At 42.5% G+C, this 23750-nt stretch overlaps 1 protein-coding gene across 3 annotated transcripts in view; it reads right to left on the bottom strand.

Moving 5' to 3' along the window:
• The window catches only part of TBCK (TBC1 domain containing kinase), a 167873-nt gene that overhangs the window by 7991 nt on the left and 136132 nt on the right, over nucleotides 1-23750 (bottom strand). For 2 of the 3 annotated variants that reach the window (XM_045018236.1, XM_045018235.1), the window contains exons 24-25: nucleotides 20539-20714; nucleotides 12569-12728 (exon numbers count right to left, since the gene is read on the bottom strand). In XM_045018236.1, coding sequence (XP_044874171.1) covers nucleotides 12569-12728; nucleotides 20539-20714 — 336 coding nt within the window. Of the gene's footprint in view, nucleotides 1-12568; nucleotides 12729-19971; nucleotides 20036-20538; nucleotides 20715-23750 lie in introns of all 3 variants that reach the window. The other variant, XM_045018237.1, reaches the window with a different exon arrangement.

The following is a 23750-nucleotide window of genomic DNA, read 5'->3' as shown; positions in this document are numbered from 1 at the left end:
CTGACCAAGGACAACACTGGTGACTGAGGTGTGGTGGAGGGAAAAGTGAGGGGCATGTTAAATAAACATTTGTTTGTTGGACTATATTTTAGTGACTTTGCTCCAGAATGCTAAATTTATGACTAGGAATGGAAACGTATACAAATATGTTCCCTAGTAGGCCAAGATTTTTAAAATGCATTCTTTGCCAAGGTTGTTATCTCACATCATTGCTATCTTAAGAGGTCATTATGTTGGGGAGTTTCTGTACTAAACATTTTATTATTATAATTAATTTTCACATAAGAATGGTCATACTGGGTCAGACCAATGGTCCATATAGCCCAGTATCCTGTCTTCTGATAGTGGTCAAGGCCAGGTGCTCCAGAGGGAATGAACAGAACAGGAAATCATCAAGTGATCCATCCCGTTGCCCATTCCCAGCTTCTGGCAAACAGGCTAGGGACACTCAGAGCATTGTGTTGCATCCCTCCTCATCCTGGCTAATAGCCACTGCTGGACCTATTCTCCAGGAATTTATCTAGTTCTTTTTTTAATCCTGTTATAGTTTTGGTCTTCATAGCATCCCCTGGCAAAGAGTTCCACAGGTTGACTTTATGTTGTGTGAAGAAGTACTTCCTTTTGTTTTGTTAACACCTGCTGCCTATTAATTTCATTGGATCACTGCTAGTTGGGGCTGGTGCAACCATTTAGGCAAACTAGGCGGTCACCTAGGGCGCCTAGTGGTTGGGGTGCCTAAAAGCCTGCTCAGGTGAGGAGGTGTAGTGGAGGTGAGCTGGGGGGGGGGAGCACGGGGAGGGCCGCTCGCAGTAACAGGGGGGGGGTGTGCACAGGGGAACCACTCCCTGCCCCAGATCACCTCCACTCTGCCTCCTCCGCTGAGCATGCAGCCCCTGCTCTAATTCTCCTCCAATTGGCGCCACAAGCCTGGGAGGGGAGGAGAATTAGAGCGACGGCGATGCTCAGCGGAGGAGGTGGAGCCGAGGTGAGCTGGCATTACTTTGCATTTATCTACATTGAATTTCATCTGCCATTTTGTTGCCCAGTCACCCAGTTTTGTGAGATCCCTTTGTAACTCTTTGCAGTCTGCCTGGGACTTAACTATCTTGAGTAGTTTTGTATCATCTGCAAATTTTGCCACCTCACTGTTTACCCATTTTTCCAGATCATTTATGAATATTTTGAACAGTAATGGTCCCAGTACCAACCCCTCAGGGATACCACTATTCATCTCTCTCCATTCTGAAAACTGATAATTTATTCCTACCCTTTGTTTCCCATCATTTAAGCAGTTACTGATCCATGAGAGGACTTCCCTCTTATCCCATGATGGCTTACTTTTCAAAAGTCAATTTAAATTAAATACATTTTTTAAAAAAAAATTATATTTTTTTAGAAATCTAGACCTGTTATGTGTTTTGGTGTAACTTGCATTATCCTTATGTTAAATTTGCATTATCCTAACAAAATATTTACTTTATTCATATCTCTTTTACATATTGCAGATCAAAGTGAAAATGAAAAGACAAAAAACAAAACAATTTTTCCACTCAAAGGCCTCAAAAACTAACCAAGGTGAAGAACACATCAAGAACCAAGAATATATCAACATGTCATCTGAAGGTTCAAGTGGTATATCTACATCCGACCAGCCCGAAACACAAATACAGCTACCTACTGAAGAAACAGTGTCTCCAAAACCTAAAGGCAGTTCCTGATGTTTGTCGGTCAGTGTGTTCCCATTTATTGAAGTTACAAAAGATGGCTACTGGTGCACCTTTTGCAAAAAAGCTTTTGAAGAAGGAAAGCTTCCCAGTGCTATAATTGGTAAAAGTGGAGGAGCTTGGTTTGCCCTGAGTGGAGGAGCTTCCCAGTTCCAAAACATAACCTGCAAGGTTACCCTTCGAGCATGGCATCTCCAGATCAAACTACTGCCCCATCCATCTTTCATGCGTTCAAATAGGGCTCAGGGGAGCTGAAGCACCAAGCTTTCTTCCCTCATGTCAGTGTTTCCTCCAGAATTCATGGAAATTTCTGGACAGGTAAAGGTCAGGGCTCCACAACTCCCCATTAGTGCCTCCTAGAACCAGAAACATCTAAGTGTAATAAAACAGATAGACAGATCAAACTGCTCCTTAAATAACCTAAACTTTCTAATAACTGTCAGAGGCATTAACCTAATCAAGGATAAAAGAATAATACATATTTGGGGTTTCTGGGCTGGGCTGCTTTTGATTTATGAGCTGGCAAAGGAACAGCAGGAAACTTCTCCTGAATCTGTTTCTTTTTTAACCTACTTGCTAGGGGCAATGTAAGGCCTAACTAAATAATGTCTGTGTAGTACTGCAAACTGTAAGTATAAAGTAATTAAGGCCAGTTGTAGGGGTTAGATAACAATTCAGGATGACCTCCTGGCTTACAGCCCTGAATCACTCTCCTGTGATCCTGTAACCTTTGGAAGGTGATGACAGCAGCTCTCTTTCTCCCCAACTTCATAAAATGTCCACTGGGAATCATATGGACTTTATCATGTTTGCATTGGGACCATGCACATTTTATTATGTATTTGCCCCAGGGCCAGATTTACAAGGGTATTTAGGTGCCGCAATATGCAGATAGGTGCCGACGGGTACATCTACACACTGAGCTGAAATTTACACCTCCAGCTCGAGGTGTAAACCAGCTAAAACCAGAGGCGGTGCAAGTGACATGAGGGGCCAGCCATCTTGAGTGTGTACCTAGTGCCCTGGATGGATATGTCCTCAGGGCAGCTAGTCCCTCCTCTGTCACTCACGGTGCCCGGCTACACTCTACATTTAGCATGCTAATAAGATTAGAGCTAACGCAGATGTGTCTGTTCAAGCTGGAACTGACATCTCTAGCTCAAAGTGTAGATGTACCCTAAGACAGTGGTTCTCAAACAGGGGTCGCCACTTGTTCAGGGAGAGCCCCTGGCGGGCCGGGCTGGTTTGTTTACCTGCCGCATCTGCAGGTTCGGCCCATTGCAGCTCCCAGTGGCTGCGGTTTGCTGCTCCAGGCCAATGGGGGCTGCGGGAAGCGGTGCAAGCCGAGGGATGTACTGGCCACCCTTCCCACAGCCCCCATTGGCCTGGAGCAGCGAACCACGGCCAGTGGGAGCTGCGACTGGCCGAACCTGCTGATGAGGCAGATAAACAAACCGGCCCGGCCCGCCAGGGGCTTTCCCTGAACAAACGGTGGACCAGCTTTGAGAACCACTGCCCTAAGATGCTTAGGCACTTTTGTAAATCCAGCTTGGTGCCTACCTACATATTAAGGCACTTAAATACATGTGTAAATCAGGCTCCCTTGGTTAATATTTCACCCATGTGAAAGTTCAGAGATTTCTGTTTGTTTTTTAATTAAGTTAGTAAGGTGTGCATGTATCAAAATATGGGTTTATAATCAGCAAAGTAGCACCAACCTTTACCCTGCAGAGACTAGACTCTTTGGTTGGGGTTTTCAAGAGAGCGTAAAGGACTTAGGCATCAAAATCCTATTGCAATTCCTTGGAAGTTGGGAACTTAACATCCTGAGGTTCCTTTGAAAATCCCCAGCCTCCATATAATCAAAACCATGAAACTTTTCAGTACAAAATTCAATACTTTAAACATGCAATGCAACATCTTTAGTGCAGTACTAAGATAATTAGGAACGAGAACATTCATTAACAACATTGGTAATTATACACTGACTACCATACCTGCTGACTAGAACATGGATTTAAATGTAATTTAATTATTTAAAAATAATTATATTAAAATTTAAATGCAACAGCTAGATGTTTATGTTTTAAACTCTGCTGATTTTCAGAAGTGTGGCAAGCAATTATCAAACAGTACTGTGCCACACTTAGTCTTCAGTCATATAAAGATGTAGCCAGCAAAAATGCACTCTGATAATTGTCTCTCAATGCCATAAAATAATCTATTTCTTCCCCACCTCATTTTTTTTTTAAGAGAAAGGAAAGGTTCCCATGTGAAAGCATCACCATGCAAACTCAGACAATATGTCATTTTCATAAGGTAAAAGATATTTTCTTGGGCCAGGAATAGGTCATACTAAAGAGAGGTTGAACTTAAATCTTTCGTTGTGCTTTGTAAAGAGGCAAGAAGACCTCATACAAACCCCAGATTGCTTGTCTTTGCTTTGGCGATAATTCATAGATCTTATCTCATAGCTACTCCTGACTGGTGAGAATTATACAGTATTATGGTACAACAGCTTGTAATTTAAAAAATGATCTACATAATGGATTAATAATAAACCAATGACTTTACCCGGTCAAAATAATCAATGTAACAATCAAAAGTTCAAACACCATGACTGAGGATTCACTGTACAACTATAAAAACACAGGATTGATGGTTCATTTAGTTCTGCCCCATGACTCACCAGCCATCTCTCCGCAGTGAGATCCTACACTATTCTCAGCATTCTATCAAACATTTTCCCACAGTAAGAAAAAGGCAGAGTCTAATTATTATCAACAACAGATTAAGAACATTACTATGTGAAATCTGCCTTCGTGTTAAAGAGATTGCTTCACTGCTGAGAAATGATCGGCTGATGATTATAGATTACAGAGCTAGGCTAGTATAATCTGTGGATTTGTATTACTATCAGGGGGGAAATGGTCTGAAAACATTTTTTCCAGTTCAACATTTAACTAAAAATAAGAAATGTATTAAATAATCTGGGCAAGTCAGGAAAATTTCTCCAAGAACACCAGCCCAGGTAGCAGTGTGTGTCACTATTAAGGCTAAGCCACTAACTCACAATCTGACATTGGTCAAGTCACTTGATCTCTTCTAACTTCAATCATCCTGGCTGTAACACAGATAAAAGCAGGACTTAATTAAAAATACCCCCCCCCAGGTAATGCATCAGAATTGATATTTTTGGATAAATAAATGGTACCCTCCTTCCCACAGAACTATCCCCTCGCCACATTTCTGTGATTTACACTATTGATCCATCTTTAGCTCACTGACTCTCAAACTTGGATCAATGATTTAAATATTCATTGAAATTCCATCAGCCACAAATTAAGCAAGAGCTGCTGTTGTACAAATCCAAATATCAGCTTAACCATTATACGGTCCACTTCGGTTATCCAGTATCCATGCTGGAATTTAAGAGTCCACTTCCCATGTACAAATGTAGGGCAGGGATGTTTGGGGCATTAATTAGCATGAGAGTATAAGGCATTGTCATTTCAGTCATTTAAAGGTTGTTTGCTCAGACTCAATTCAGACTGTTTAACTCTCTCCCATCACCCTTTTTTCCTAGTGGTTTCCTGCTGTTCCCAGATATAGGCCATTATTTGGCCAGTAAGGAAGGCTCGGTATTCACTCAGACGCTGCAAAACTCACATAAAATTACAGCCATCCTCAAGGCAACAAACATTCCAGGGGGCCAGAACTCAGTGCATTGCATTAACTACACTCAGCTTCAACCTCAATTTCTCTCCATGCTAATAGCATATTCAGTCAAGCTCTCATACGTCAGCCAACCTATTCATTTAATCTTTAGGGCGAGTTAAATTAAGGGGTTATTGACAAGTAGGATTTAGCATAGCTTAATCCTGGCCTATGGAAGTGTTTAAATGAAGCCAAAACAGAACTAGTTTCTTTACTATTGCTGTGTTCCTGCTTCTCCTGCTGAAAGCAATGTTTTTGTCTATATGGAAAGAAAGTACTTTCTGAAGCCAGTCTAAGTGTTTCATCATGGGTAAGCTATACCAAGAACAAAGGATGCAAGTAGAAAAGGAAGAATTCTCTATAAATCTATTCAGAGACAGTCATTGTACTGATATAAAGCAAGATATTAATGCAAAATTAAAATGAGATCTTCCACTTTCTAATTACAGTTATTCAGACACATTGTTCAGCAGCATTTTTCATATCCATTCCTTCTGTCCTGTATATATTTAATCAATACATCTAAACTATCTGATCATTTTAGAGCCTTTTTTGAATTCGGCACTAATAAAGACTGTAGGTGCTCACATCAAAGGATTAAACAATTAGTGGCTAATTCATTTTTACTTGGAATAGTTTGCCACTGGACACTTAAAAATTAAGAGCTTATTACAACTTTTCATTCAAATTTTGTTTGGTTTTACACTTTGATTTGCTGTTTTTCATATTACTGACTTGAACATGGAACAATAAGCTAGTTAAACAACAAATTAATAGCTACTATTTTGGACAAGTCCAGTCCCATGCCCCCAATTTCAACTTGGTGAAATACATCTTCAAACATTTGTATAGAATGAAGTTGGTATTGCCATGTTTTTATAGAGAAATGCAGAAACACATGGTATGGATTTATGAACCTTCTGAGCAGAGGCAATCTGATATATGTACCAGCAATAAAGAGCTAATAGGGATCGTTTTAACGAGTCTCTACAAGTGAGGTTCCAGTATTCGATTGATTTGTGGGGAAAAAATATTGATCGGTGCAAGTATTTTATGAAAATCCTTTTCTTTGGTCAGTTTCTCTGTTGCTATTAAGAACTCTGTGGGAAGCAGTGACATTATCAAGAATCATAAAACAAAACCAATATGAACAAAGTTACATTTTTCAAAATATATGAAATAGATTGACAATGTTACCGATAACCACAAACACTGCGTTTCCTTAGATTGCAGAGAGCATGGCTTTGGGGATGGGGTAGCACAGGTCCTTTCATGCTGGTTAGTGGGTTTAGTTCTCAGTCTAGTAGGGGTGGGGTAAATTTTTCAAGCCTTGCCTAGGGTAGAGTGGACAATAAATAAAAACATGAGTTTGAAATCTGATATGGCAGCAAGAAGGCTAAGGTGACTCTGGGTAGTTTACAAAGTGGCATCACATCATACAAGAAGGGAAGTACAGGACCCTTCACACAGATGACTGTTGGAGAGGCCAAATCCTTAAGTCTTTACTTAGTCTTTACTTAAGACAACTTCCATTGGTAGTTTGCTCAGTTTTTTTCTTTGATCTATTTTTTAATTAGTACCCATGTTGCCTTTATGTTTCAAATAAAGTGTTTCCAAAAATGATCCTTCAAGACAACTGATTTAGAAATGTGTGGGATGTCTTCAATAATGAGACTCATCATTGATACACCAGGGCATTTTTTCTTCCCTGTCCCCTTTTCCCAGGAAGTCGTTGAATGGTAAAGCTCTTATTAAGATAGATGATGATGTTTAGTGGTTTAAAATGTAATTGTTGAAAGCTGCTGCGTAATCCACCATCAAATACTTAAAACGTCCATTAAATCATCTCCACTTGGCATTTAACATTTTATGCATTTTGCACTTGTTCCTCTGGGGAAGGATTTATGTATTCACCCATTTAGTGAGCTATTGTGATTATTTAAATTGATTTTCACATTGAAATATTTATCATAGACTTACTCAGTTCTAATGCACATAACTGCACATGCCATGATACTTACTGATCTGAAACTATTCTAGATCTGCTGCATAGTCAGCCCACATACTACCCCTGTTTGGTACCATCCAAGTGAATAGATATTTATCACTAAATTTATTTTGTAAGTGACCAAAACGGACGTTTCTATTTATATTCCCCCTCCTTTAGTGATATAGTGAAGTGCTTCAAACAAAGCCAAAAAACTGATGCATTCTGGTGCTATTAGCCATATGAAGAGTCCCTGGTAGTTCACAGCATTCTAATCTTCCCTATCAGGCCTTTAACTCATGTCCTTTCTGAGGGCAGGGACTTAAGAGATTTTGATTAAACTAAAGTTATACTGTTTCCCAGAAAGGAATTTTGAGAGGTAAAATAATTTGTTAAAGACCTTTACTAACAAAAGGAAAGTTTTCAATTTAATTTCCTTTCAGAAGAAAAATTTCAAGAGAAGCACTTCCACTCCTCACTGGCTTGTAAAGTCATTAATGTCCAGCCACAGAAATAAAGAGGCAAGTCTGATCACTGCCTCCACAAGCTTAAAAACAAACAGTTACTCACCTTTGTAATTGATGTTCTTCGAGATGTGTTGCTCATATCCGTTCCAATTAGATGTGTGCGAGCTGCGTGCACGGCTGTCGAAGAATTTTTACCCTAGCACCACCCGGTGAGTCAGCTGTGGAGCCCACTGGAGTGGCGCCTTCATGGTGCTCGATATATACCCCAGCCGACCCAGCACCTCCTTCTTGCCGGCTACTCTGACAGAAGGGAAGGGGGGCGGGTTTGGAATGGATATGAGCAACACATCTCGAAGAACAACAGTTACAAAGGTGAGTAACCGTTTTTTCTTCTTAGAGTGTTTGCTCATATCGATTCCAATTAGGTGACTCCCAAGCCTTACCGAGGCGGTGAGGTTGGAGTGAAGCACTGTCGATTGTAGGACTGCTCTACCAAACGCTGCATCGTCTCTGGCGTGCCAGACGATGGCATAGTGCGAAGCAAAAGTGTGTACCGAGGACCACGTTGCAGCTCTGCAGATCTCCTGGATCGGCACCTGGGCCAGAAAAGCCACCGATGAGGCCTGGGCCCTTGTGGCGTGAGCAGGGAGGGGCAGGGGCAGTACACCGGTCAGATCATAGCAAGCGCAGATGCAGGACGTGATCCATGAAGAGATCCGCTGAGAGGAGACCGGGAGGCCTTTCATCCGGAGCACCACCACAACAAAGAGCTGGGTCACCTTCCTGAACAGCTTCATATGCTCAGTGTAGAAGGCAAGGGCCCTACGGACATCGAGGGAGTGCAGCGGCTGTTCCTGGCAACTGGCGTGCAGTTTTGGATTAAAAAACGGGAGAAAAACATCCTGGCTGATATGAAGGCCGGGTGAGGCCGAAGCTACACGTTATCTTTATGCAAGATCATGTAGGGTGGTTCCGAGGTAAGGACTCTGAGCTCAGAGACACGCTGTGCCGACGTGATAGCGACAGGGAGAGGTAGAGGAGGGAGCAGGTGGCCAGCGGCTCTAACGAGGTCCCCATGAGTCTGGAGAGGACCAGGTGAAGGTCCCATGTGGAGACTGGCTGTCAAACCTGTGGGTAGAGACGGTCCAGGCCCTTGAGGAACCTGCCAACCATGGGATTGGTGAAGACAGAGCGGCCATTCGCACCTGAGTGAAAAGTCAAGATGGCCACACGGTGAACTCTGACAGAAGATGCCGCCAGGCCCTGCTGTTTTAGGTCAAGGAGATACTCCAAAATGAGAGGCACAGACGCCTGGAGAGGAGGCGTGAGCGTGCTGAGTGCACCAGCATGAAAACCACTTCCACTTAGCCGTATATGTGCCCCGAGTGGAGGGCTTCCAGCTGCCCATCAGTACTTGCTGTACAGATTCCGAACAGAGAAGTTCTGAAGGGTTTAGCCACGCAGCATCCATGCTGTGAGGTGGAGAGATCGTAGGTCGGGATGGCAGAGGCGAGCGTGATCCCAAGTAATCAGGTCTGGAAGAAGAGGCAATGGGACTGGCGCGTCCACAGAGAGCTCCAACAGTGTGGTGTACCAATGCTGTCTGAGCCACACCGGAGCCACCAGAATCACTCGCACCCTGTCTCTGCGTACTTTGCGCAGGACCTTGTGCACAAGGGGGAATGGGGAAAAGGCGTAAAATAGTCAACCCATTCACAGGAGCAGGAAGGCATCTATGAGAGAGCCCGGAGAGCGGCCTTGGAGGGAGCAGAAAGCCGGGCATTTCCGATTGCTGCGGAAGGCAAACAGGTTGACCTGGGGAAACCCCCACCTTCGGAAGATGGGGTGGATGACATCTTGTCGAAGTGACCACTCATGGGAGTAGAAGGACCTGCTCAGGTGGTTCGCCAGCGTGTTCTGGACCCCGGCTAGAAAGGACGCCACCAGGTGAATGGAGTGGGCTATGCAGAATTCCCACAGTTGAATGGCCATCTGACAGAGTGGGGAGGAACGGGCCCACCCTTGTTTGTTGATGTAGAACATGGCAATGATGTTGTCTGTGAGGACCGCCACACAATGACCCTGCAGCCACTCCTGGAAGGCTTGACAGGCAAGGTGCACTGCCATCAGCTCCCGGACGTTGATATGAAGGGAGAGCATGGGCAGGGGCCATAGGCCCTGTGTCTGAATGTTCCTGAAGTGGGCACCCCATCCCAGGGTTGACGCATCCATGACCAGGGACAAGGAGGGCTGTGAAAAGGGACTCCTTGGTGAAGACAGAGCGGCCAGATGGTCTCACATACCATCCAGGGATTTAGCCACCAGTGGAGAGGGGCCAGGACCTGCTCCGAGACAGTGACCATCAAATTCAGGCTGTCTCAACCTGGGCGATACACTGATGCTAGCCAGGCTTGTAACGGGCGGAGTCGAAGTCTGGTGTACCGGGTCACGTATGTGCAGAAAGCCACGTGGCTGAGAAGACTCATTGCCAACGAGGTTGGGAAGCTCTGAAGGCTCCGAATGAGGCCCACTATAGCCTGGAAACGAGTGTCCGGCAGGAGGGCTTGTAGCAGCACGGAGTCCAGAACCGACCCGATGAATTCTATTCTCTGGGTCGGTTCTAGTGTCGACTTTGCCACATTGAGAAGGAGGCCTAACCGACTAAACGTGTCCGTGACCAATTGGAGGTGGGACTGCAACTGTTCTCTGGGGCGTCCCCGGATAAGCCAGTCATTGAGGTAAGGGTATACCTGCACCCGCCCTCGACAAAGGAAGGCCGCCACGACTGCCATACGTTTGGTGAACACTCGGGGGGCCGTGGAGAGACCAAAGGGAAGGGCCGTGAACTAATAGTGTTTGCAATTGACCACAAAGCGGAGGAAGCATCTGTGCGCCAGATGAATCACTATGTGGAAATACGCGTCCTTCATGTCGAGGGTGGCGCACCAGTCTCCAGGGAAGGTATAATGGTGCCCAAGGAAACCATGCAGAACTTCAACTTTACCATGAACTTGTTGAGTCTGCGCAGGTCCAGAATGGGCCAAAGCCCACCCTTTGCCTTGGGGATTAGGAAGTACCAGGAGTAAAACCCCCTGCCCCTTATAAGGCTCCCTCGGAACCTCCTCAATCGCCCCCATGCGGAGGAGCATCTGAATCTCCTGAATAAGGAGTTGCTCATGAGAAGGGTCCCTGAAGAGGGACAGGGAGGAAGAAAATTGGAGAGAGTATCCGACTTCCACCATGCGGTGGACCCAGCGGTCCGTGGTTATGAGAGACCAAGCATAGCGGAAACAGGATAAACGATTCAAGAAAGGTGGGGTAGGATCCTGAACGAAATCCAGTACACTGTCCTTGGGCGTCCTTTCAAAAGGCCTGTTTTGAGCCCGACGAAGACTTGGACGGGCCCTGGTCTTGCCCAGATGGGGGGTTGGAGGGCTTCCTCCTGCCATTATGCCCCCGCCTCCTATAGAAATCCTGCCTCAGCCGAGGAGGATAGGAGTGTTGTTGCAGCTGCTGGGGTTTGAAGGGTTTCTGCTGGGTAGACAGTGTGTGCATGCCCAGGGACTTCTTCATCGCCCTTGAGTCCTTAAGGCTTTGTAGCCTTGAATCAGTCTATTTCGAAAACAGGCCCTCTCCATCAAAGGGGAGGTCCCTGCAGTGTTTGCTGAAGTTCTGGTGGCAGGCCGGAGGCTTGCAGCCAGAAGATATGCCTCATTGCTATCCCCAAGGGCAAAGTACATGTGGCGGAGTCTGCAGTGTCCAGCAAGGCCTGCAACAAGGTCCGTGCCACTGTTTTGCCCTCTTCCGCCAAAGCCCCAAACTCCTCTCTGGACTCAGAAGATACTAATGCCTTAACCTTCAGCATGGAGTTCTAGGAGTTAAAATTGTAACAACTCAGGAGCGCCTGCTGATTAGCAATCCTGAGCTGAAGTCCCCCCGAGGAATAAACTTTGCCCCCAAACAAATCAAGGTGCTTGGCATCCTTTGATTTCGCCGCTGGGGCCTGCTGGCCATGCCGTTCTTTTTCGTTCACTGACACCACCATGAGTGAAAAGGGCTGTGGGTGGGTGAACACATAATCATACCCCTTCGAGGGGACAAAGTATTTCCGCTCCACTCCCTTAGCAGACGGGGGGGATGGACGCAGGTATCTGCCAGATTGTCCTGGTGGTGGTTTGGATGGTCCGAATAAGGGGTAGGGCTACCCTTGATGGAGCTTCCACAGACAGAATAGTCACCATGGGGTCCTCCACCTTTATCACCTCCTCCGCCTGCAGGTTCATATTCCATGCCATCCTGTGCAGGAGATCCTGGTGGGCACCGAGGTCTATTGGCATCAATTTGCTAAGTAACAGACAGGGATATTTATTCTTTTGTGCCTGAAACTTAGCATTCAGGCCCTGGACATTATTTAAGAAAGGCCATACTGGGTCAGACCAAAGGTCCATCTAACTCAGTGTCCTGTCTTCCAGCAGTGGCCAATGCCAGGTGCCCCAGATGGAATGAACAGAACAGGTAATCATCAAGTGATCCATCCCCTGCCGCCCACTCCCAGACGCTGGCAAACAGAGACTAGGGACACCATCCCTGCCCACCTTGGTTAGTAGTCACTGATGGACTTATCCTCCATAAATTTATTTAGAGTTAGTATATATTATAGCTATAAAACTTACAGAAGCCGTGTTCTTCACCACATGTCCTACAATCACAACAACTCTTCCTTTGAAGCTCTGGAGTGTGGCAGTAGCAGGGCACTGGACGAGCTCTCCTTCTGCCGTGAATGCTGAGCCAAATGGAATGTTGATGCTGCCTGAAATGTGGCCACGATTAAAGCTGACGGGCAACACAGTTAAGGGAAACATGAAAAAAGAAACTGGATACATCCACATCTGCTGAACAGCACGTAGCTCAGTGGGGCTGGGGTCTCTAAGTGCTACCACAATACATACAAACAAATAACCAGGAGTGAATCCAGCTCTCAGATTTGTATTTACACACCACTCCCATTCAAGTCAATGTTACTTTCAATTTTAGCACAGAATTTGGATGGTACAGTTTTAACTCATACCTGTAAACGATGAATTTTTTGGGGTATATTTTTCCTCTTCATTACTAATACCAATGATATATGTAAATGAAACAAACTGTCTAATGTATAACCAGCTCCCGCCTCCTCTCCCCCGGCTGATGTGACACAGGTTAATTTGTTCTTATTGGATTAGTATATATCAAGAACCTCATTTATTGTTTACCCATATTGAAAACAACAGCTGCCACATCACAGGAAAACTAATAGCATGAAGATTTATTTGCTGTTTAAAAAGTGACAGATGGAATCATTTCAAATTTTGCAGTGGTCAATGAGTACTTAGTTTCACAGGAGGAAGCAGAGATTTATGCTCAGGGACACATCATTCTGTCTGTTTTATCAGCATGCAGCCTTGTAAAGGTTTAACTACCCTTAAACAGCCATGAAACTCTTCCACATGGAGCAACTACTTTGCCCTCACTACAGTAGTTAACCCTTTTGATATCAAGTACTATGAACTCAAAGGTTCTACCACAAATTAAAGTGTCAGCAATTGCTCCTTGTGAAGTTCATGTGTGTGTGTGTCAGTCTTTGATACGGTGCTGTAGATGGCTTTTTCATAAAACCAACCCAGGAGTTCCATTTCGTTTTTTACTAATTCCTTTTAAAACAGGTTTTATCCATAGCTAAGGATATGAAGTATGAACAAAATCTCAGCTAACTAAAAATGGAAGAACATTTCCCAAACTGAAATTGAACTCAAAACTGAAGTTTGAAAGAGTTTGTTTTATTATTTGCTTATTCTTAAAATTTTCACAAGCATCTGCATCTCTTAGTTTCAACAAAAACTTAAGCACTACAAGAAGTTCCAGTGACATGTCGGACTGTTCTGGGGTTAATACACTGAACGGGGAATCAGATGATTGGGGTTCTATTCTTGGCTCCGCTGCTGACTCAATGAGAAGTATTTACTCTGTATACTTCAGTTTCCACATCTTTAAAATTGGGATATTACTTGCCTACTTCACAGAGGTTTTGAGAATGTTATTTAATATTTTAAAGTTCTTATAGGCTTTCAGACAAAAGGTGCTAGACAAATTCTTATTTACAGCCTTATTAAAATCAAGAAATTCTGTGTATCATATGGGACACCTATGAAAGGGTTAATATGTAAAAGCCAACTCCTCCTAGAAGTTGTTAGGTATAGTCTGGATGCACAAAAGGAGTTAGGTCCCCAAGTCCCAGTTCTGGCACCACTATGATGCACAAAACTTCTGCTGAAGCTTGCACGTGCCTACACTCAGTTAGCACCTAAGTTTTTGTAGCACCTAAGTTTTTGCACCTAAGTTTTTGTAGTACAAGTTCCCTAGCCACATATGTTCCTGTCTCTGCAGGACATGTGCACTGCTTCCTCTCTCTGGGTCTCCAGACACCTATTACCCACCTAAGCCCCAGAGTGATTCAAAAACCACGGGAAAACAGGTGTTCAGCCACCTAAGTTGCCTGATATGGTAGGTACAATCTGAGCATGCCTGCCAGATCAGTCCTCTCAGGTGAGCTCATGAAAAACAGCTGGGGAGAAAAAGGAGAACCTCCCACATAAAACTTTTAGCCCAGTGGTTAGGCAACTCATCTGGGATGTAGGAGAAACCTGGTTCAAGTCCCCACTTCATCTTTGGGGGAGAAGGGATTTCAATCGGGATCTTCTGCCTCTCAGGTGAATGAATGCCTTAACTATTGGGCTATGGGATATTCTAGCGCTAACATAAACAGTGAGTGGGCAACATTACGCAATATCATATATCAAGCCGCTCTCGTCACCTTGATGAGCAAAATGACATCGAGATCGGTTTGATGAGAATGACGCAATAATTCAACAGCTACTCACTAAAAACACGAGATGTATAATCACATTTTTGTATCCCCGTAGGCAGTTTTAACATATAGGAATCTGTGTCATGATATCCAACCTCAGCTCAGAAACATGCAAGATCAATGATGGAATGCCAAGGCAGATGAAATCCAAGGCTATGCTGACCCTCGGAAGCCCAAGGACTTCTATGCTGCTTCGATAGATGCACATGGTCCAATACAGCATTACAGTCTCTTTGAAGAGTGCAAATAGCCTAACACTGATGTCTGATAAAGGAGAAATCCTTCAGAGGTGGCACAAGCATTTCAGTGATCTTTTGAACACACTGTCCAACATCACGGATGAGGCACCAATAAGAGCAATGGATCAGCCACCTTGTAATGACAACACGGATGCAGCACCATCCCTTGACTAAGTCAGCACTGCAATCAGTACCATGAAGAACTAGAGCTCCCAGATCTGATGGCATTCCTACAGAAATATTCAAGTATGGAGGCAAAATCCTGCTGAGGTGACTACATGGACTATTTCTCAATATATGGAGCAATGAAGATTTACTGTAAGACTTCAAAGATTCTACTTTGTCACCATATACAGAAGAAAGGTGAAAAGTCTGACAATGGCAACTATCACGGTATCTCATTACTCTCTATCACTGGAAAGGTTCTGACTAGAACACTCTTTGATTATCTGCTATGCAAAATAACTAAATGCGTGTTACCAGAGTTGCAATGTGTGACGGTGTGGGACTCACCCCTGTGGCACCTCCTGCTGGTCGTCTCAGGGAATTAGCTCTTTTCCAGCCTCGGAGCGCCCACTGCAGGCCCCCACACTCTGCCTCTGGGTCTCCCCTCTCTGGGAAACCCCCAACCCTCTAATCCCCACCCACCTTGCCTCAGTCTGGGCTACTGCCAGTCATCATCAAGCCCCCACTCCCTTCGGCAGACTGCAGTGTAAAAGCCACTCATCATAGACAAGGGGATTCGGACCTGCTGCTTCCCTGGGTTACCCTCTGCAACCCGTAGTACCCGTTGGCCTTCTGCTAGGCCGCAGCCTGGGGCTTTCCAGGCTGGAGCCTCCCCAGCTCCTCTGCCTTTCCCCAGCCCTGCCCCACTCATGCAGAAGCTAGAGGGAGTCTGTGCCAGCTCCTGGCTCACTGGCCTTTTATACAGGCCAGCTGTGGCCTGACTGGGGCATGGCGCAGCTACAGCCGCTTCACCAATCAGCCCAGCTTAGCAACTCTCAGCCACAACCTTCTCCCAGGGCTGTTTTAAGCCCTTCAGGGCAGGAGCGGGTGACCACCCCGCTACACAATGTGATTTTAGGCCAACAGAAGGAATGAAAGACAAGATATTTGTAGCCCATGAGATGGAGGAGAAATGCAGAGAACAGCAACATGACCTTTACACTGTCTTTACTGAACTGGCTAAAGCATTTGACACCGTCAATAGATGTGGGTTTGGGAATTATTACATAAGTTTGGTTGTCCAGAAAAATTCACCAACATTCTGAGGCTATTTCATGATGGAATGCTCAGAAAAGTCTGTGTAGATGGTGTTCTGTCTGACCCATTTCTTGTCATTAAAGGTTTTAAGCATGCTGCATAATTGGTCCACTCTTATTTAATATCTTCTATACAGCAATGCTTATTATGCTACAAGAGCCCTTAATGCTGGTATCAGGATATGTTTCCAATTCTCTGGAACAGGCTGCAATCCTCCACAAAGGTCTTCAGGCAGTTCGGGGTAAACTGTCATATAGATCTTGAGGCACAGAGGCTGAGTTGTAAATAGTGGCAGATTCAGCAGGCACAGACTGTAATCTCTTCCTCGGCATCAAGCTACGCACTTCATGTGGAAAGGACTGCCACTTGCGCATCGGTCTGTTTAGCCACAACTGTTCAGTACTCATAAGCCATAATACTGTCATCAGCATCATCTTCCATCATGAAGGACAACATCATGCTGTGTTCTGATGTCTCTCTCTTTCAATCTCTTCTCTTAAAGCTGTTCCGCTTTGGATAAAAAATCCTAGAATTATTTGGGCCAGAGTGCACAACCCAGCAATGACTTTATAGCCTGGTGGTTAGACCTTTCACCCAGGATGTAGGGCACCCATGATCCAGTCCTCCTGCTCCAAAGTCACAACAACTAACTCCTGTTATACATCCAGACCTAAATGTCCTGCTCTAATAAGATTTTATGAACAAGTAATGAACATGAAAACGTGTGTGAAATCTTTTGGGTACAAATTAAGAGAAAAAACACAACACTGGGCCATTCTTCCACGAGTTTGAATAAAATTATAACAGAAATGACTATTTGTGCAGGTGAGCATGACAGACATCTTTTTTTTCCCCTAGGGTACAGGAGTAGGTTTGGGGGAGCAGGGAAGTAAAAGTAGAATTTGCTTCAAAAGCATATGAGTCACAGGTATGGAGATTAGTCACTATTTATGGCAGTACTTGTAGAAGGCTAGTAGAAGGCAGGCTTTAATTACAAGAAGTTGAATTGGAAGGAGCTAAGAGTTAATCTTTTAAGATTAATACTAGCATGCCTTTCTTAAATGTGATTAGTGTGAACAGTACCAGTTTGATGACTATCACTGTTGCATGATGGGAAAGCATAACAAAAAAAACTTTTGAAAGATTAATAAGAGCGAGAACCCAAAACCACTAATTACGGTTGTTTATTCATGTCTAATTGGAAGAAAGAATCTCGTCCCCACCACAAACTGTACAAACAGTTCTTATTCACAGCTCCATTGTAAATAGTACTAAGTAAGATAAAAGTTTAAAAATAGGACAGTTCTTTTAGACAGAACATGACTTTGCCCATATTGAGTATACTAAGCTGCTCAATGCAACAACTGACCTAACCTTTAAATAGAATAAAATACATTTACTTAGAGTAATGACATTAGTAACTAACTATGCAGACTGTTTTTTTTGTGTGGTTTGTATTCTTTCTAATCTTAAGTGACCATCTTAACCATTCCAGTCCTTAGCTGATTACAAAGGCAGAGATTTTGCGAAAGACTGAAAGACCATAAAGTACTTAGCTAGGACCTTCATAAAAGGAATGGAACACTGCCAGTATTTCTGCTAACATGTTTAATGAAAAGAGGCTACAACAGATCTGCTGACTTTCTACTGCAATAGAAAATGCTCAGAGTACATTACCTTTTCATTACAAAGTTTTCTCTTGGTAAAATAATCTTGGAAGAAAGGGGTCACTAGATCTTACGCTCGCAATATGTACTTCATTACAATACAGCAATTCCTTAGTATCCAAGGACAGCCTTATAATGAAGTTATGCTGGACACTGTTTAAAAAATGTCATGAACAAGAAACCTGTTGAAAGTCCTGTTTCTCCCACCAAATCACATTAAAAGCTATTCTGCTCTTTCTTTCTTGTAAAACAAAGTTGTGCATGAAAAGGCATCATATGAGTGAAATATTAAAATAAATTACAAAATGATTCTCTTATAGAGATATTCTCTTATAATTGTGCATATTGAGATATTCTCTTATAAAACTCACAAAGCGGTATAGCATTTTTCTGAAGATAGGTAATAGTAATATATAACAGGAAATACAGCAAAACTATACAGACTTTTTTGCATTGAGATGAAAATGTTTGAAGGCTGAGTACCTCCCATATCTGAGTGGATATACAATAGCATAGGTGATGCATTCTTCTTAGGATTTCACCTATGTTTTCAGAATACCTGACAGTCAGTCAATTTCTTATGTATAGTATATTCTCTGGGAGATACTGGGACATTCCCAGATAACAGGTCAACTAACTCAATGGATTATTTTATTACCAGTACAAGCTCACTTTTCAGCAAGGAGACTCCTCACTTCTTACAACCCTGGAGACTGATGTCTGCTATTTATCCACAGAATAGGTACAGCATGAGTAACCGCAGCTTCCCACACTGAACCGCTCACTAATATGCCTCAGACTGACCAGAAAGACAAACCAGGATCTTGGAATGGTGAGTCTGCTAACAAGAGAACTACTTAGTGAAATTCTGATGAGGATTTATGATGAGAATAATAGCTACATTCTTTATGATAAAGGGTCTATTTCCTGTATAATAGCTCAAGTTTCTGCTGGCCTCCTAAATAACATGGTAGATAGAAAAGAGGAACAAATTAAAAGTATTTCCTGCTTTGACCCTTACTATGAATATAGCTTAAAAATTAACCTTAATTTTGTGAGGGGAAAAAAGTCACTGAAGTCCAGACAATGATGAGTCAAAAGGATTCAGATACCTGAGCCTGTGACTAACTTGAAACTCAACTGATGCATGAAATTAATAAATACAAGGGAAAAATTACACTTCCATGCTTTGATCCTCTTTATTTTATCTAAACAGCAGATCATGTTGAGCGTTCAAGTTTTGGCATCTTTCCAGTTACGATGTGGAATAGTCTCCCAATTCTACCATGCTCTGTTTTGCAGTAAACAGTGTCAAATATTAAACATTGAGGAAAATACTTTAGTCACTGCTTCTTCCTAAGTTTACCATTCCCCTTAAAAGAAAGGATTTATCAAGCTGTAAACTCCTGAAAAGGCCAGTAACAAAGATTTAAAAAGATTAAGACATTTGATACCTATGTCAGTTCAGGGTAAAAATCATCCAAGTCACATATGATCCCTAAATAGTTAATACTGATCCATTACTGAGTGGAAACTTTGTTTAAAGAAAAATAAACATGGGACACTTTCTAGCAAATCCTACTCTTCTAGATCACCATACTGTCTTAAAAGAAAGCTTATATAGGTATTCTATAGTTTAGAATTCACAGCTCTTTCCTCAGATGCATACAGCATGGTACATTTTGCATAGTACAGAATATATACTTGCAATATGTATTAATTCTGTGGATATCTAAATTGCAATCAAATTTGTGCTAACATTTTGTGACAACCCACGTTACTGTGATCCGTTTGCTGGTGTACAGAAGCAGGAATTTGGGACCTGATCCTTTAAGTGAGACATCACAGCCTGTTACCCAGAAAAATTAGGTCCATATCCTTCAAAAGCAATAATCTGCACCAGCTTCACTGTTATGAAAGGAACTTTTTATAAAGTGGTAAATAAGTAATTACAAATAAATAACTATACTTTAAAATGCTGCCTAGGACATTAAGAGACTCACCTAACAATGTGTTGTGATCTATCCCACTTTTAGATGGAGACTGCTGACAGAGATATGCTCCTTGCTGAAAGAATCACATAATTGAAAAAAAATAAAAATAAAGAAGCCAAACGAAAAAATCCTCAAAGTTGTTTATGTTAAATTAAAAGCCATGTTTGAAGGATGTAATGAAAAATATATTGGGTACAATCCTCAGCTGCACTGAGAAAAAGGTGGCTGTAGGCTGCCTTTATGCCTTCTCTGATCATGAGTCAGCTGGGTAGCTGAACAAGCCTCCCTGAGTAAGTTAGAGCAGCCACGGGGCTACTTTAACTCACACCAATACAATACTCTTCTTAGAAATTTTTTTTCTAGGTGGGGATTGGCAGAACACATCATATCCCAACCCTTCCACTTGCCCTCTGGTCCCCAAAAGCTCATCCCCTCTCCTGACACATCCATTGAACCAGTGGAGGGGAAGGAGTGGAGCAGAGAGCTACTGGTGTAAAACCAGCTATGTCAGCTTTACACCAGCCCAAAATTCCATCATGTCAGGAGTAGTGGTGAATGAGACAATATGAAGGATACTCTTCGCTATTACGGATGTCAACTACAAGCAGTTTTGGCTTGCTAGATTTGGTTTTCTTTGTGGGCGTTTTGAAGTGACTAGGTCCCGTCAGCTCACACAAGTCAATCAGATCTTCTGCTGAAATCCGTGGTGACACTTCCGCCTTCAGGTCATTCAACTGGATAGAGTCCCTAGACTTTAAAGAGAGAAAAATAAAATATTTAAAATGATGTAACTATTTATTTGTGGTGTTATTGTACCTATTGGTCCCTGGCTGTTAGAGAGACAGAGTGGGTGAGGTTAATATCTTTTATTGGTCCAACTTCTGTTGGTGAAAGAGGTGAGCTTTCAAGTTTACACAGACCTGAAGAAAATCTCTGTGCAAGCTCAAAAGCTTGTCTCTTTCATTAACGAAAGCTGCTCCAATAAAAGATATAACCTCACCTAGTTTCTCACTTAACTGTTTAGGCATTATCCAGCATTCATTGCAACTTCTGCTTTATATGATCATCCTAAATATAAAAGTGAAGTTTTGCATAGAAACATTCCTTTCTTGTAACTACAGACAAGTTTGAGATAAGCCATATAGCACTGCATCTAGAACTTTTCAAATTATTCATTGTGGATAGTTTATCTAAAAAAACTTAGCTCTATTTTCTGTTTGAAAATTATCCATAAATAGATTTTTAAGAACATGTCATTTGCAATTGTCTGAGGAATAGCTTATGAAAACAAATTTTAGCCTGTTCTTGGTTCATGAAGTGTTCACTATCGATAAGATCCTCCCCTTCACTCCAGCCACTTTATGCAAGGTAAAGGGGCCCTAAAAGCCTTGGATCTCTCCAGAGGAGGAAGTCCATAGGTCCATAGGACTTCCCCAGTTCAAGAACTGATGTAGACAGCCACAAGTTGTCCTTCAAGGATCCCCTCGAAAGCCATCATGTAGAGGACATGTCAGGAATGGGATGGATGTGAAGTGAGTGGGGAGGAGATTCTGGGCAGCAGTAGGGCCCATAGATCAAATGGGAAACCCACCATAATTTAGACCGTTCCATGGAGCTGTCTAAATTATGCCAGAGACTACTCCAGTTCCCAGAGTAGCCCAGGATCAAGAGGATGCAAAGATGACTTAGAGATACCTTAACCTCCCCTGATCGGTGAGTTCTGGCCTGCATCTTTGAGGTGCAGCACAGAATCTCTCCCTATGCCCTTTCACTATTTATTATTCCCCCATTGAACCATATTATTGGTCACCTAAGTCACTTGGTATTGTTTCTGGATGAGCTAAGCTTTATAAAAATTATTTGGGAACACTCAGCTAATTTATTGTGGTGCCACAGAAATATTCGATTATTTGCCCAACAGCCTTTCCACTGTGAATGCTCTCACAAATATTCAGAAGCACTAGAATCTGTGGTGCTTTTGCTTTCTGTTATTATTGTGAAAAAACACATGTAATTAAGCCACACAAAAACAAACAAAATAATGCATCCTGAACACCAGCAAAGTGAATCAGTGCATCTTATTCACAAATATATTTTGTGAACAATGTATATTGATAATTGCTGATGAATACAAAACCACTAAATTACAGTAGAGTTTATGTACAGGGAATTTCAGTGAGATGATCACAAAATGCAGAAAGGTGGGCCACAAAGTGTGGTAGAGCTTTTCCAACCATAGTGCTTATTTATAATTGCGAAATGGCTGAATTTTTAAGAAGCTAATTTTAAATCAGCTCCTCATTGTAGAAGAATCACCTCTACCCAATCCAATGAATTCCATAAAAAAAAAAAAGCCATGACAAACAGATATACTTTGCAGCATGCTCAAAAGGCCAGCAAACTCAACCTCTGTAAGAGTGATACAAGGAAGTGAATTCCAGTCATGCAAACTCATTGAGAATGTCCAGTTACCAACACCCTGGTGTTTAAATCTAGAGTCTGTTGAAAATCTCAGCTGATCTCATGAGAGATGGTAAAATACCCAAGGACTTAACATAGTAGAATGCATTATGCCACCCATGTTATCTCTAAACAGGACTGAGCGAAAGTGAGTTAGATCATTTTCACCAGTAACCCCACAGCAATTTTGCGTCTGGAGCTAATGGATCTCTATGTGGAAGTCTCAATACTTCAGCTTCAAATGTTACCAGCTTTAACTTTTCAAAGCATCCATACCAAAGCAAACATTTTTTTCTATATTTAGAAAATCCAGCACAGGACATGTGGTTCAGAGGCTTCAGTGCACCACTGCATTGTGTTTTACTGTAGTCTGCAGAAGTAGCATGTACCTATCACCACTTTGTCCACTTGTCTCATTGCCTAGTAATGGCATTTACAGGTATCTGATTTGCATAATATTTTAACCTAGCAGTAAAGAGTTAATGAAGTCAGTCACGTATGTACAAAGGCTAAATTCAGCTCCATTCAGCCAAAATGTAGCCCTGCTGTATGTGACTCCAATGGAGCTTTTCTTGCTTACACCAGGGCTGAATTTGTCCCTATGCAACTGTTGTGCTCCTACTGTGTTTGAGGTCAAACATAGGCGAAATTTTTTAACTTCTGAGTGTTCAGCTGTTTCCAGTGAATTATTCCAGCTTGTCTGGAGACAAATCTGTGCAGGATAGCTGGGAACTGCTAGAGTGAGCATCTTCTGGAAGCTGTTTAGGCTACTGTTTTGGTGACTGTTACTGATGGAATACTTTTTCCGTGTTAATTAAAAGGTAGCTATTTTGTTTAGAAAATCCAAATGGGTGCTTTGCAATTCTTCCATACACAACAAGGTGCTGGGGCCACTTCTCCCCAGTGCAGGTATTACTCCCATTAACATTGCTGGACAAATTATATGCACATCATACAGTAAATACAGCCCAGACGTAAAATACAAAATAGAAAAATTAAAAATCTAAAAATTGTTCCAATATTACTGGTGAACATCACTGCATTGATTTTAAGAGTTAAATATATAATATGCTGTTTAAAAGCAGGATTATTCTAAGGGTATAGGGGGCTGAATTTTATGCTTAGAGAAAAACAGAATCATAGTTCATAGAATTATCTTTGCCACCTAATCTCTTGTATATATGCATGGGTATGTTGATACTGATTCAGTACCTAGCTTATCATTTGCTTTGCAATTTTTACTTATCAATGAGGAAACATATACATAAGGGAACAGGAGATGTTGAGGCACTTGTGATCAGAATATTAAATAGAGCAGAGGAGAAGAT

This window comes from Mauremys mutica, chromosome 5 (genome assembly GCF_020497125.1).
Source record: "Mauremys mutica isolate MM-2020 ecotype Southern chromosome 5, ASM2049712v1, whole genome shotgun sequence".
Classification (NCBI taxonomy): Eukaryota; Metazoa; Chordata; order Testudines; family Geoemydidae; genus Mauremys; species Mauremys mutica.
The sequence above is the reverse complement of the archived record's forward strand: the minus strand, read 5'-3'. Positions and strand labels throughout refer to the sequence as shown.